General features: G+C 36.8%; 1 protein-coding gene and 1 long non-coding RNA gene across 2 annotated transcripts; both read left to right on the forward strand.

The window, feature by feature from the left end:
- The first annotated feature begins 8,049 nt into the window (after positions 1-8,049).
- Positions 8,050-10,250, forward strand: LOC128520896 (uncharacterized). The gene is made up of 3 exons (XR_008357965.1): positions 8,050-8,154; positions 9,439-9,532; positions 10,179-10,250. It is a non-coding gene; the product is annotated as an uncharacterized LOC128520896 (long non-coding RNA).
- Positions 10,251-11,327: 1,077 nt separating this feature from the next.
- LOC128520843 (cAMP-responsive element modulator-like) lies at positions 11,328-12,675 on the forward strand. The gene is made up of 2 exons (XM_053495261.1): positions 11,328-11,478; positions 12,320-12,675. Exons 1-2 carry the CDS (start codon positions 11,390-11,392, stop codon positions 12,465-12,467), a joined length of 237 nt encoding a protein of 78 aa, XP_053351236.1. The 5' UTR covers positions 11,328-11,389; the 3' UTR covers positions 12,468-12,675.
- Positions 12,676-13,879: the final 1,204 nt, after the last annotated feature.

The following is a 13,879-nucleotide window of genomic DNA, read 5'->3' on the forward strand; positions in this document are numbered from 1 at the left end:
TGATGATGGAAGATGAGGTGCGGGAGACATTGAGGTCGGGAATTTACATCATTAAAAGAAAAAAAGGTCAGGCTGCAAAATCTGATGTTTGGGACCGGTTCTCAGAAATAGCGTAAAAACGCTAAATGAACATTTCTGTGTGATAAATGAAAAAACAAATGTCAGTGGTTATTTAGCGTTGGCTGTAAACTGTAGGCCTGCCCTATACAAATCTAAAATAAAAAATAGTTTAGCCTAGATTACAAACGCTGCTTTGTAAATGTTTAAAATGTGTATCATTATCTTGTTATTAATATGACCTGATTTATCGATCATATTCATAATCATATGTTGTTGCCAGTTTACAGGGCGATATTTCCAAACACTTTCAGGCTAAAATAAAGGCTGTTTTTATTTGAATTACAATGCCTAGTATGTCTATTTATGGCCGCCGGGCGGGGCGGGGCGGGTTGTAAAAATAGATACAGTGGTGCGGGGCAGGCCAAATAATTTTATAAAAGCGGGACCCGCGAGTTGGAAAAATACCCGACCCGTGCATCACTAATGCGCACATATACTGTTTCCGATAACATTGACCGCATGTATGCGCATAAAACAACTTTTATTTTGTGTTTGTAAGCTTGTGTGTACAGCGCTCGTGTACTGTTTATTATAACACACGTGTGTGCGTGTAAAGCAAAAGCAAGTCTCATTAGAGAGGTTCAAGATCTATTTTCTCTTTTCCTTTATCAGCCTGCCATTATGTGCGCGTGGCATTGGACCGCGCACCCCTTCCCCCGCTCCTCTCGCTAATTCCTTACTTTAGCTTCACACACACACAGCGCACAAACACTAACAGAAACACATATTTGTCTGGATTTATTTTTACTTTTTTCAAAGGTAAAGTCCAGGTTAATTTGTTTTATTTTTACTTTAATAGTTTGTATTAATTCTTTCTATGTATTTACTTTTTTGGGCTGTGAAATGAATAATTTAAGTTTACATTATTACTTAAGGGGAAATTCGCTTTGATTTACTGTAAATAATGTAAATAGAGCCAGCTCTGGTTTAATTTCAGGAAGGGTCCCAAAGGCAGAAAGGGCATTCTCGGAGCTTTGGCTGAAAAAGTGTTGATCAAGTTCTGGTCATAGCCCGAGTCAATTCCTGGACCAGGTGAGCCTGAATGAGATACAGTATACGGGGAGCTGGCATTGGTTTGGGAGCCTTTCTGCAGTCCTGCCCTTTAGTGCTCCCAGCCGTATTAGGAGGCCCCTCCTGTTACTGGACAGCTCTTGAGTAGATGGCCAGATTTTCCATAGTAAAAACAGGTTCTTTCCACCTGGTGGTGCCAAAAGGGCCAGTGTCTGGAACTCTATGGCTAAGTCATATGCTGAACAAGAACCTTGACAAAGTTTTAGCAACTTGCTTTCCACCTCTCTGCCATGACGAGAGTGGTCAAACACCCTGAATCCTTTTCATAAGGAGCTCTATAATATATGCCACCTTGGAGCCTTGGAAGGATATGTATTGGTTGTTTAAAAGCAATAATACACATAGAGGTTGTGCTGTTGTGCTGAAAATCCTTTCCAATATGTGCGTAATAACATGCGCTAACTAGGAGCATTCTGAGGAGGAGGTGAAGGCCTGTAGCTCAAAAATCATAGAGCATTGCAAGTGGAAAGAGTGGCATGTGGCCCGATCTCACCCATAAGTAGGTGAGGGAGGAAGGCATGGCTTCCTTTTGCAATGCTCTAGGATTTTTGAGCTACAGGCCTTCACCTCCTCCTCAGAATGCCTCCTATCACCAGGTAAATGAGGGACCCCTGTGCAGGCAGGGTGGTCCAAGTGCATGGAAAAAAAAAACATGACAGCCTGGTAGAACATGACAGGGTGGAAATAGGCATGAAAGTGGCTCACGAAGAGACAGAAATTGTGACACTACTTCCTCCCCTGTTAATTACACTAACTGTTGGTCTCCAACTGCCGGTTGCTGACTCAGTGACTGAGCCAGTGGTGGTTATTTAGTTCTGTCAGAATATGTATTGGCGAGGTAATATGGTGTATGTGGAACTGGTGTATAAAAGCAATATCATACCAAAGGTTGTACCGTTGTGCTAAATATCAGTATGGCTGTGATGCCTTTGGCACCTGGGTTATGCCCTCTGCCCTACAGCAGCATCACAGCTTTGCTGATATCCATCACATTGACACTCATTATCATAAGATTTTGGGTAACATTTCGATAAGCTGTAACTCTCCACTTAATGAATAAAGATGTTTGACAATTAATGTGTGCGTCCTCCCATATCCTTACATATAATAAAAGCAAGTAGGCAAGGTCAATTCATGGTCATGGTTTTGAATCAAGGTTTAATAATGACTTGACATTGTGCATATATAGTTGTACATAAATACATAATTGTAGTGAATGACATGACATGACATGATAGCACACTAGGGTAGATTATTTTAGATATACTGCATGTCAGGTCAGTTGTACACATATACTGTATTTAGCCATAGAGTGTAGAGTCTGTGCTAATCCACGATGATTCCATTCAACAGTTATATTGCACCATAGTATACAAAGCAATATTAGGTGTTGTTATATCAGAATAAATGTATTTAATTGGATGTTTAATTTTATGTCAAAGGTTCTTATTAGATCGAAGTTCTAATTTTATAAATCTATGGCATTTATTATGTAAAAAAAACAAAACAAGTTAAAAGAAACGTAAAACCCGGTCACCCTGGGACCGCTAAATCTGTGTTAGAGGTTATTCACATAAAAGGCCAGTAAGCACTATGATGTCAGGCCACTCAGTGCAGGCACTTCTCACACACACACTGCACATACCGCGTAGGGTGCGCCAACTGTAGAGTGCGCATAACAAGGGGGCGGGGCGGCGGAACTCACCTGGGCTGGATGGTCATCTAAACACAGCCTTTAAAAAAAGCCCCCATCGCTTTCACCTGGTGAGTAAAGAGAACTTGAACTTGACCTTGCACGTGTCTCCTGTCTCCCTAGACTCAACCGAGTCCTGCTCGTCTGGGGAAGTGCTGCTGGCTGCCCACCTTTGCATATGCTCTGCTGTCTCTGCCTACATTGCGCCACCTGCTCAGCACCGCTGGTCTCTCCTGCTCTGCCCAAACATGTGCGCCTCTGATGACATCGCGCCTACTGAGCTTTAATCCCCAAAACAACGACATTCACCAGGACTTGCCTGTGCTTTTACCAAGCGTAACTTAACCCAAGAACTGCATACTTTTTGTTTGCTTGAGAAGTGTTCATTGAAAAGAACTGTTGTTGAGACGTTGACCCCTGCATCCTATATGTTCTGCATTTTGAAAATATTTAGCTGTTTAACAGTTTTACACATGCTCACTGCATGGTTTAAAATACCTTATAAGGTGGAAATTCTTGGGTGGCGAAAGACTGCAATTCTGTGTAAACAAGTAGAGAAGGATCTTCTGTATCCATTTTTACTGAAAAATAAGCAAACATTAAATATATTTATTTAAAACTAATTTTTACTACACTATAAGCATATACAAGTTTGTGTATATGTAAATGTAAACTACACTGATTTATACATATGTCCATTCAGAAATATATAGAGTTGGGGCCATACTGTATGTATTTGGACAATGACCACACTATGTGACTGGTTAAGTAATGTTACAGGTCTTTCCATTGTACTAGGTTGTTAACATAATTATCTAACCAAACATCGACTAGCGGAAAGACAGGTTTTTGGTTGGAAATTCGATATGGTGGACAAGGATGTTGCTTGAGCATCAATAGTAGTTACAAAAAAAGAAGAAAAATGTCCAAAATGCTATTAACACTGGTGGATGAAAGTAGTACTAAGGAAATTGAGAAAGATGCCATTTGGTTTTGATTTCCTTTTCATCTCCATTACCTGCAATGTCACACAATGACATGTCAGTGGAAGGTGCCGGAGCTCTTACCTTAACTGATGAGATTTCAGGAGTTCAGACCAAGTGTGATCTGTTCGCTCTGAAGCTCTTATGAATACCAACTTAACGTGTCAAAGGATCACTTTCCTGTGATGTCACGTGTTGCGCCATTTTACTGTGATGTCATGTGTTGCATTACTTTACTTTGATGTCACATGTTGTGTCATTTTGCTGTGATGTAGATTCCTGTTTTTTAAAAGTTTACTGTGCTTTTATGGTTTGCATCTGAATCGAAAATATAGTGCTTTTCACCAGTTAAAGCAAGAAATGCTATAAGGGGGAAAAATCTGTTTATTTTATTGCATCTTTCACTTTTTACTTTTTTTCACTGTTTCACTTTCATTTTTATGTGGTTTTAAGAAATCTTAAATTCAACAAATAATCTGTGCAGAATAAGCGGATGTCTCCTTGTTAGCTGTGCATTTTTATAGATAACTGAGACATTTTAAATAGCTGCTAATGGATGATTTGCAGGACAAATCCAGACAATGGAACTACTATTTGTAAGACTTCACGTATTTTAGCTGCATGACGATAGATGTGATACTGATTTATTTTAATGACATTTAAATTAAGAACGGCTTGTTTAACAATTCTTAAGCAATAGTTTCAAATTTAAAACTTGCAATTTCCAATGTGTATCTATCAGGGGGGTTCTGGAGGGGTGGCTTGGGGTGGTGACCCCCCCCACACACACACACACATTGGATCAATGCAATGTCACATTTCCGTTAAATCCTCAAAAAGAAGCAAAAGCAAATGTCATTAAAGTGTTTCCTTATAAAAGTCATGCAAAAAAAAAGATTTCAGTAACCAGATACTCACCAGAGAGAACTGATTCCGATAGTGTGCGTGTGTGTGCGCACATGTGTGTGTCATCCTACACATGAGCCCCCCTGCTCCTGGTTCGTCTTTCTTCTAACACCAATCATGATTTTTTTCAAAGGTAAACTGTAGGTTAATTTGGTTCATTTTTACTTTATATTTAAAAATGTTTTTTATATGAATATTTTGGGCTGTGAAATGAATAATTTTCTTTATTTCTTATAGGAATAGGAATATAGGAATTCGCATTGATATATGAATGCTGTTAATTGGTGATTTTCGAGGCTGGTGACTCTTAATAAACTTCTCTTTTGCAGCAGAGGTAGGTGTTGGTCTTATTTTCCTGAGAAGGTCTTCCTGAGAGCCAGTTTTATCATGGTGCTTGTTGGGTTTTGCAAATGCACAATACTTGCAAGAACTGTTCTAAAAAGGCTGACTTGTGTCCTAAAATAACAACTAACTGTTGTTGTTGTTGTTACATAATTACTAATTATTAATTTTTTTTTTTTGATGCTGCATAATACACCTGCATATTTGGTAAGCATCAATGAGTTTTTTTTTTTTTTTGCCTCAAGTTAAATCCTAAATTAAAGAATGAGTTGAATGACAGTGTTCAGTTCTGTTAAAGAAGAATGCACTTCAAATAGCACTTCAAATTACTTGGTGGGCTACATCTGTTCATGTCTTGCTTAGTCTCACAAAAAGGGGTGAGTAGTTCACAAAAACAAATTCCATTAAATCAAAGGTTTTGTGTATGCCCAAACAAGAACAAACAGCTTTGTCTTTGTTAAAAATTGTCTTCAGTTCATTTGTATTAAGCAGTCGAAGCGTATTGACCGATTAGCTTACATATAACCGAGGGAGCATGTACATTATGCAAAAAGCTAACATCCAAACTATAAAATCTAACAAATGTGTGCAGAGAGGACTAACCTGCCGCATCACATACTTGCTGCAAGGGGACTCCTCTTGCCAGCGCAATACAGTAGATAAGGCAATCCCCCTAGTCGAATGAGTTATGACTGATTACTTCGGGGTGGGGTTTTCATTCCCCATGTGTCACTGCCTGTCTGGACAGCAAGTCTGCTTTCACCTTTATATGCCCTGGAATGTAAATCACTTTGAGGGACAGGAACTTGGTAACCATATATCATGAATTTCAGGAAATCATGTTCCCCCATAGGCTACCCTTAAGTTACTTGCTATAATCAATTACAAAGTATTTTAAATATGTTTAGTGTTATGAAGGGATGCTTCTATACGATATCTAGCACCAACACAGGACTTAAAGGGCCAGGAGTAGCTCAGTGGTTAAGGCATTGGACTATGGTTCGGAAGATCCTACAGTAGATTCAAACCCCACAACCACCAAGTTGCCACTTAACCCTCAACTGCTCGGGTGTATAATGAGATAAAAATTTTATGCCAAAATGCCTACAGTAAATGTAAAGGGGAGTGTTGAGCTTGTGGAGTGTGTGCAACGTGTGTTTATTTCCCCGGGGAATAATTGGTTTGCGTGAGCACTACACCGCACTAAAGAGTGCCTATTTTATTAACTCGCAACTCAAAAAGGGGTATGTATTCTAACTATGATGAGAGACGCACTTACAGTACATCCTCGCGTGCCACCTTGTGTCTGGTTCTTTCCCTGATTATTGTAATCTAAATTTGTGCTCAGAAATGATAGTTTTCTTTTCCTCTTTTTTTTTGTGTTCTTTGCTGTACGTGTTGTGTAACCACCACCTTATCACTGTGACCCTTTACTTAGGTGACTTTTATAATCTCTCTCTCTCTCTCTCTCTCTTTTAGAAATGGAGCCTTGGATCAGACACAGCCTAAGCAGCTGCCTTGTCTTTGTCTTTTATTCTTTGAGTTGGTGAGGACTCACGCGTTTGCCGTTCCTGTCTTTGCCTTTGTCTTGACCCTATCACCTTACTGGTGCTACCTAATGTTCGCACATGGTGGCCTGGTTTCTGGGGGCTTAAGTAGTCTACCAGCCAGGTGTAGCACGTTCGCTATTTTTGCCAGCATGGTTGGGTTGCCTAGCAACCATGTCCTTCCGCCGCTTTGTCTGTTTATGAATCCGCGGGGCTGTGTTACAATAAAAAATAAATCAATATCAACATCTATTGTCACACAGCTAATCTATGTTAAGTCTTTTAGTTGCGTTGTCAGTATTTTCCTAGCAAATAATTAATTAACAGCAATTTAAAATGTGTGAATTATTTTTAAAAATACAGATAAAAATCCAAAAAAAGCACAGCTTATTAGTTTAATTCAACAAAGTTTATAAACATACATTTGAACAGGTGCACCCGACCGGGGAAAAATAGCCAATCTGAATTTCCAGAAACCCCGCTGCTAATGATTTGATTATTTCACATACATTACAAAGCACATTAACTCACATTAGTTTTATTATAATTACTTTGGGCTAAACAACCTTCTTTCTTTTTTGCTTTCTTTCTTTCTTTCCTTTATTTTTTATCTAATTTGTTGTCATTATTTAGTATCCATTAAATTATTTATTATTACTTTTGCCAGTTTTATATTATTTCAAAGACCATTGTGGGCTTTTCTTTTATTAATAGTAGGGTACCAACCACTTTGTCCAAGCAAAGGCCGATGTGGAGCAGTATGAAGTCCCAATCTGAGTGATGATGGAAAATGCAGTGTAGGATAAGGAATGTTGCCTATCCTGTGGCGCCATCTCCTGGCCATAGTTATAGTTATTTTAAATGTGTTGAGCTGAATGAGCGTGCTACCGTTAATGTAGTATGTATAAAGTATTAACATTTTTATATTGTTAAGTTTTGAAGTATACATAGGTAGTATGGATAGATATTATATATATATATATATATATATTTATATATATATATATATATATATATATATATATATATATATATATTATTTATGCACAGATTATTACTTTAATTCAAAAAGTTCAATAAAACATAAAATTGAGAGAAAAACCGACAAAATATTTGTTTACAGCGTCAGGACGCGGGTGACGTCATGGTTTGACTCGGGGAAACCGGAAAACATGGGGAAACTGAATTTCCTCACCTGTGTGAACTCGCTTTTTTTGCGGAAAAAGGGCTGAAGTGGAAAGGTCAGTAAAATGACTGTTGAATCAATTAAAACTGTTGATTTCTTGATATACTGAACATTTTTTTTAATCAGTTTATAATTCAACCGCCGATACAAACGAAAAGCTCGCGGCAAACGGTTCTTGACTTTATCGTGACGTAAAGGCACGCTGCACGTGACGTCACAGCAAAGTGACGCTAAACATTCAATAAGTATTAATGAGCTTCAGTGCGAACCGATCACTCCTGGTCTGAACTCCCGCAGTCTGTTAGGGTAAGAGCTCACCTTCCACTGACATGTCATTGTGCAGCGTTGAGAGAGAAGCAAATCAAAACAAAATGACATAATCTGTAATTTCCTTGTTTCCACCTGTGTTGTAAATAATTGTGTTGTGGCCTTTTAAAAATACATATATTTTCGGTTATTTTTGTGGAACAAAAAAAGACTTGTACCAATGAGGCATCTTTATTTGCATCTTTAGAAATCGAGGACTGTATGTAATTTAAAAAGCATGTGGAAGTCAGAGTCTTTAACTATGTTAGCTTGTTTTCTCTGTTAATGTCACGTAAGACTAGGATCAGTTACAGGAGCTAACATTATATAACTATAAGTGACATTGATGGATTGATGGATTAAATGATTGATTATTACCCCCAAAGGTAAATTCATGAAGCGGAACAGATAGAGGTGTAAACCTTCAGCTTTATTTATTTATTTATTTTTATTTTTTTTTAACCATTTAGAACTTAGATATTTTGTACGAAGGCCCATCATCATATAGTAACCGATAAGGTTCCATGACCAGGTGCAGCTTGTTTCCTCAGTATTTCATGACGAATTAAGGACATAAAAGGTCTCAAAGTGATTCCAAGCACTACATTTGCATTTGGTAGCTGATCATGTAGCTTTACATTCTTAAAAAGGAAGGAAGGCAACGGTGATCTCAACAACAGCAGCTCAAAAATGCATGGAACACTAATATGATTATGATTACAGAATTCTTTCCTTGGATATGAAAACCCTCTTTACATCACCTGACCCAGTCACGAACACTCTGGATGAGATAGCTGTATTGATGTCTACAATCAAGAGACACTTTAATGAAAATAAATACAGAGGGTGTACCTGAAGATGCAAACAACTGGTAACGCTTAAGGACCGGAAAGTTTTATAAAATGGTTTACAAACTTCAAGCAGTCTACAAAGGACTTGGATCCATTTATTAAGAAGTATTCCTTACGCTTCCACTTATGCTAGTTTGTTGAGATGTTATTGTTTGGTTAAACCCTCCAAGTGCTGGCAACCCAACCCTGTAAATAACAGCCACAGATGTTGGTGATGTACAACTATTAAATAAATAATTAGTTAATTAATAATCATCACTGTCCAAATATTTATGGGCCAAACTATATATTTCTCAATGTACAGATGTATTAATCATGCAGTTAACATTTATATATATTGTACACAAACCTGTATATGCAGTCATTTCTTTCTAATAGTTTACTAAAAATACAGTTTTAATATTCGTTTATCAAATGTTTGTTTATTTTACAGTAAAAGAAACACCCTCATGGATACAGAAGATCCTTCTCTTCTAGTTTACACAGAAATGAATTCTATCACCACTCAAGATTTTCCACCATATCAGGTATTATAAGCCCTGCAGTGAGCATGTGCAGAATTGCGTTACACAGTCATGGCAATTTGACAAGCTTCAGCAATCTGCACCATGCCATTGGAATGACTTTTATTAAGTGTGACAAAGTGTTGAATAAAAATGGAATAACGTTATCCGACTGGTTTTGAATGTGGGTTTTGGCAGGTAGCTGCTCTCTCCTCTGGTACAGTGACCATACTGACATACTTTCACTCATGCTGCGGCCAACAGTTAGTGTAATTATTGGTTATTATAACACCTGGGATTCCGCATGATACATATAGTTAAACTTCCCTGTGGTTTTATAAAAAACAAAAAACAATAAAGAATATAGACATATTTGGGGCTTATATTTTTATGCATAAATAATAAGTTTAAAAAAAAAATTATTTTGGCAGATCTGCTCTTCTATAGTTTCGCACTAGTCTTGGATTTTTACTGACATAGCGCGCATATTTTCTAAATGAAACCAATTATTTATATAGGAATCCCCTTGAGCAATCTCTTCTCATTTCTGTGTACTGGTAGATTTTATAGATGCCTTATCAGGTATATATATTGTGTAAATATTGTGTCTATTGTGATTCCATTACAAGACTGCTTTTTCAAAAATGATAAAACATTGATTGTCTTTTAGGAAGCATCAATGGCCTATAAAAATGAGATGTATACAGAAGATATCTTTGTTCCAGGCAGCTCCAACGGGTAACAGATTTAAACAAAACAGTTTGCTTTTTGTTTTATTTATAACCTAACTATACTGTCAAAAAACATATCAAACAAATTTTTGTGTGTTCCAGGAAAAACCTGCGTTATCCATCTCCACCAATGTCTATAATGATTGCAGAAATGTTGTCAGTTAAAAATACTGCTCGGCATTGTGTTCAAGCACCCGCCGTCTACAGCTCCAACAGAGGCCAGGAATGTAAGACTATATTTAAAAAAAAAATCCAGGAAAAAAATTGGGGGGCTCGCGCTAGATACGTTTCAGTATTAATTATTATTATAATATTTTTTTTTCACAATATCAGTTGATTAATAGTAATGCTACAGTACAATGCTATGATTTAAAGGATTATTTTGCAGTATGTGAAAGGTAAATTGACAGCATTTAATATATTGTCATGTATTTGTAATTAATTAGTGAATATGCAGTAAACTGACATGGGTAGGTGTACAGTATGTAATGACTATCACAGTGAGTGAATGGATGTACTAGTACATCTTTTTTTTTTTTTTAAAAAAAAGGATATTTAGTCTACCTAATAGGATGGCAAGAAAAAATCTCACTCATCTCACTCAATCAATTAAAAAAACAACATTGTAGGTTTATTGTAATGGGAGTACCTCTGTTTTCTTGTTGTTGTTGTCCCTGCTCAAACACAGCTGATCAAACCAGTCACATACTGTTTAATTCATAATTTATGTTCCCTTCCTAAAGCAACATGCATGTGGTAAAGCCGGTACAACATGACCAGGGTTGGGAATCACCTGTGTAAATTATTTTATAAACAATCAAGTTATTAAAAAAAAAATTGCTCTAAATTCACTTTTATGATTTATGCTGTTTTGTACACCTTCTCTTTTTCCAGTTGAATTTTTACATCAATATTTATTACTTTGCTGTTTATAAATAAAAATACAAGGTTCAAATAATTTAGTCTTATCATCGGCACATTAGGTGATATATTCAGGTATAGAATAAGTGAAAAAGTGTTTGAACAAATATAGGATGTGCACTTGACTGTGGTTTTGTTTGTTGGTATGTGGGTAACTCTAGCTGCTACTGGAGACGTGTCAGCACTTCAGAGCTGGTCTCCCACTGTCGGCCTGCAGCATGGTGTAGCGATGGAGAGCTCATCAAGCCCTCCGCACAGCTCTCAGAAACATCCTGAGGAGGCTGCACGCAAGAGGGAGCTCCGTATGAAAAAGAACAGGTAGCATACTCTACTTCTGTACTTAACACACCACACACTACTGTACATATCGCTGCCAGTTTTATAGTAGTGCATGTTGCCCTATTGCACAAAAACTATGAGGCCCATTTTTCTGTAGTCATAGTGTAGAACCATAGTGACACACTGTCTTTCCTTTAATTGTTTACACACTGACCAATGAGACAGATGAAGTAAAACAGAAGAAGATCTCATTAGTTCAATCAGTTATCAGCCAACATCTGGGATCTGAGGCTTTAATGTGCACAGGCTCAACAAAACTGGACAGTTAACTGGAAAAACTGCACTTGACTTCAGAACAGTCAATTACATACCAACGACTAGACTACTGTCAGATTCACTACGATCACAACTTTTTAATGTTTGTTGGGAATGTTAACAGAAGGCCTTGATCTGTACATACATAAGTTTATGCACTCTGCTGCTATCATATAATCAGCTGATCCTATTAAAGTGAACAGAACTTGCAATTTCTTGGAAACCTGTGGGGACTCTGTCCTGCCTCAGTGAATCACTTTTAAGAAAGTAGCTTGAATGTAATACTGTACTTTAGTTGCAATCTTAAAATGAAGATTTTTTTTATATCTAGTAAAAAATAATTGGTATAATGTTGTTATCCCAGAGAATAAAACTATTCTGTTAATTTAATAAGGATTAATGTGATTGGTGGGTTTGGAGGAACATTGCCTGTTCAGTCAGAAACCAGACAGTTTGCTTCAGTCTAACTTAAAATTAAGAAGTTTTTTTTTTTTTTCTGAAGTGGCTCTTAAAGTGAAGTTAAATGTGATCATGCACATTGAAGTGTCTTTGTTATTTCTTTCAGGGAAGCTGCCCGGGCGTTTAGGCGGAAGAAGAAAGAGTGGATAAGATTGATGGAGAATCGTGTCGCTGTGCTAGAAAATCAAAACAAGAATCTACTCGAAGAAATCACAGCCTTGAAAAAAGCTAAGTGTATTAGAAGTGCTGTGTAATGCAGGAGGATGAACTGTTTTAGTTTTGTTTAACTTTGATGCTTTAAAGTCTCCTAATAACTGCCATGATAAGTCTTAGAAAGCTTGTGAAAGTGGTGATTGAAAACATGTAGTGATGTAGTAACAGTTATGTGACATTATAGAATAATAAAAAAAAGTATTCCAATTAGCACGTACTGCCATAACAATTGTTTTGATGTTCTGTAAATAAATATACAGTGGAACCTTGGATTGTGAGTAACGTGGTCTGTGAGCATTTGGCAAGACACGCAATTCTGAAACATTGTGAAAACATTGTGCTGTGGCTCAGATGGTCATGAGCCCAAACACCAGCACTGCCAAACTACTGCTGTTGCGACCTTAAGCAAGGTCCTTAGCACTCAACTGCTCAGATGTATAATGATATAAATGTACTGTTACTGTAAGTTGTTCTGCATAAGGGCATCTGCCAAATGCTTTAAACGGATAAAGGTTAGACACCAAGAAAACGGCATTGTTTATAACAAAGGGGATGTTTTTGACTTCTCAGGTGGGCCGGGCAGAGGTTAAAAATTGCCTAAATCCCAAGTTGCCAAGACGTTTGTCATTGAGTATAAGTCCTCTAGAAACATTGCCATTGGCAATTTGGCATTTATGATATTGATAACAAAACTGTCGATATAAATGATAATAAAAAATATATTAAAATTGAAAAAAAAAAAACTCATATTTTTCAAGTAGAAATAAATTCAGGTCATCACATACAGAATCTCACAGGATGAGTAATGGATTGCAGATCATGTGGTTTGTTTGCATACTGTGTACATAATCAAAATTATAACAATAACTCTACTTTGCAAGTTTATAGCTATACTTATTTATTAGATCATAAACTAATTTCTGTGCTGTTATTGACCAGGGACTAAAAACTGCACACAGGGTGAGGCCAAGTTACAACTGCAGACAGGATTTTCCAGAATATTTCTTGTCTGTGTATTTAAATGCTAACTGAAAGAGTGCCCTTCCTGCTCTCTGTGCCCTCAAGGAACTGTGATGCATTGCATAAAATGAATTATTCTTAGTATCTTGAATGTCATTATTAAACACAAATCAGAACGTTATCAAAACTTATTACTATTATTTTACTATATATTCTGTTTACTTTAAAATCAATTACTTTTATAGTCATTTAGGAACTTTATATAAGAAGGTTTGTGTTAACAGTATTATTCTGTAATGTTAGTGTATGTTAGAATTAAAATTAACTACTGTTATCATTTACCGTATAATTGAAGTTTTTTAATAGATTGCTTCAAGTTTTCCCATAAATTCCCTTACCTTTGGTATGTTAAATGGGTATCTAATTCCAACTCCAAATCCCTGTAAAGCTAATTTGGGACAATGTCTACTGATTAAAAACACTGTACAAATAA

This window comes from Clarias gariepinus, chromosome 4 (genome assembly GCF_024256425.1).
Source record: "Clarias gariepinus isolate MV-2021 ecotype Netherlands chromosome 4, CGAR_prim_01v2, whole genome shotgun sequence".
Taxonomy (NCBI): Eukaryota; Metazoa; Chordata; class Actinopteri; order Siluriformes; family Clariidae; genus Clarias; species Clarias gariepinus.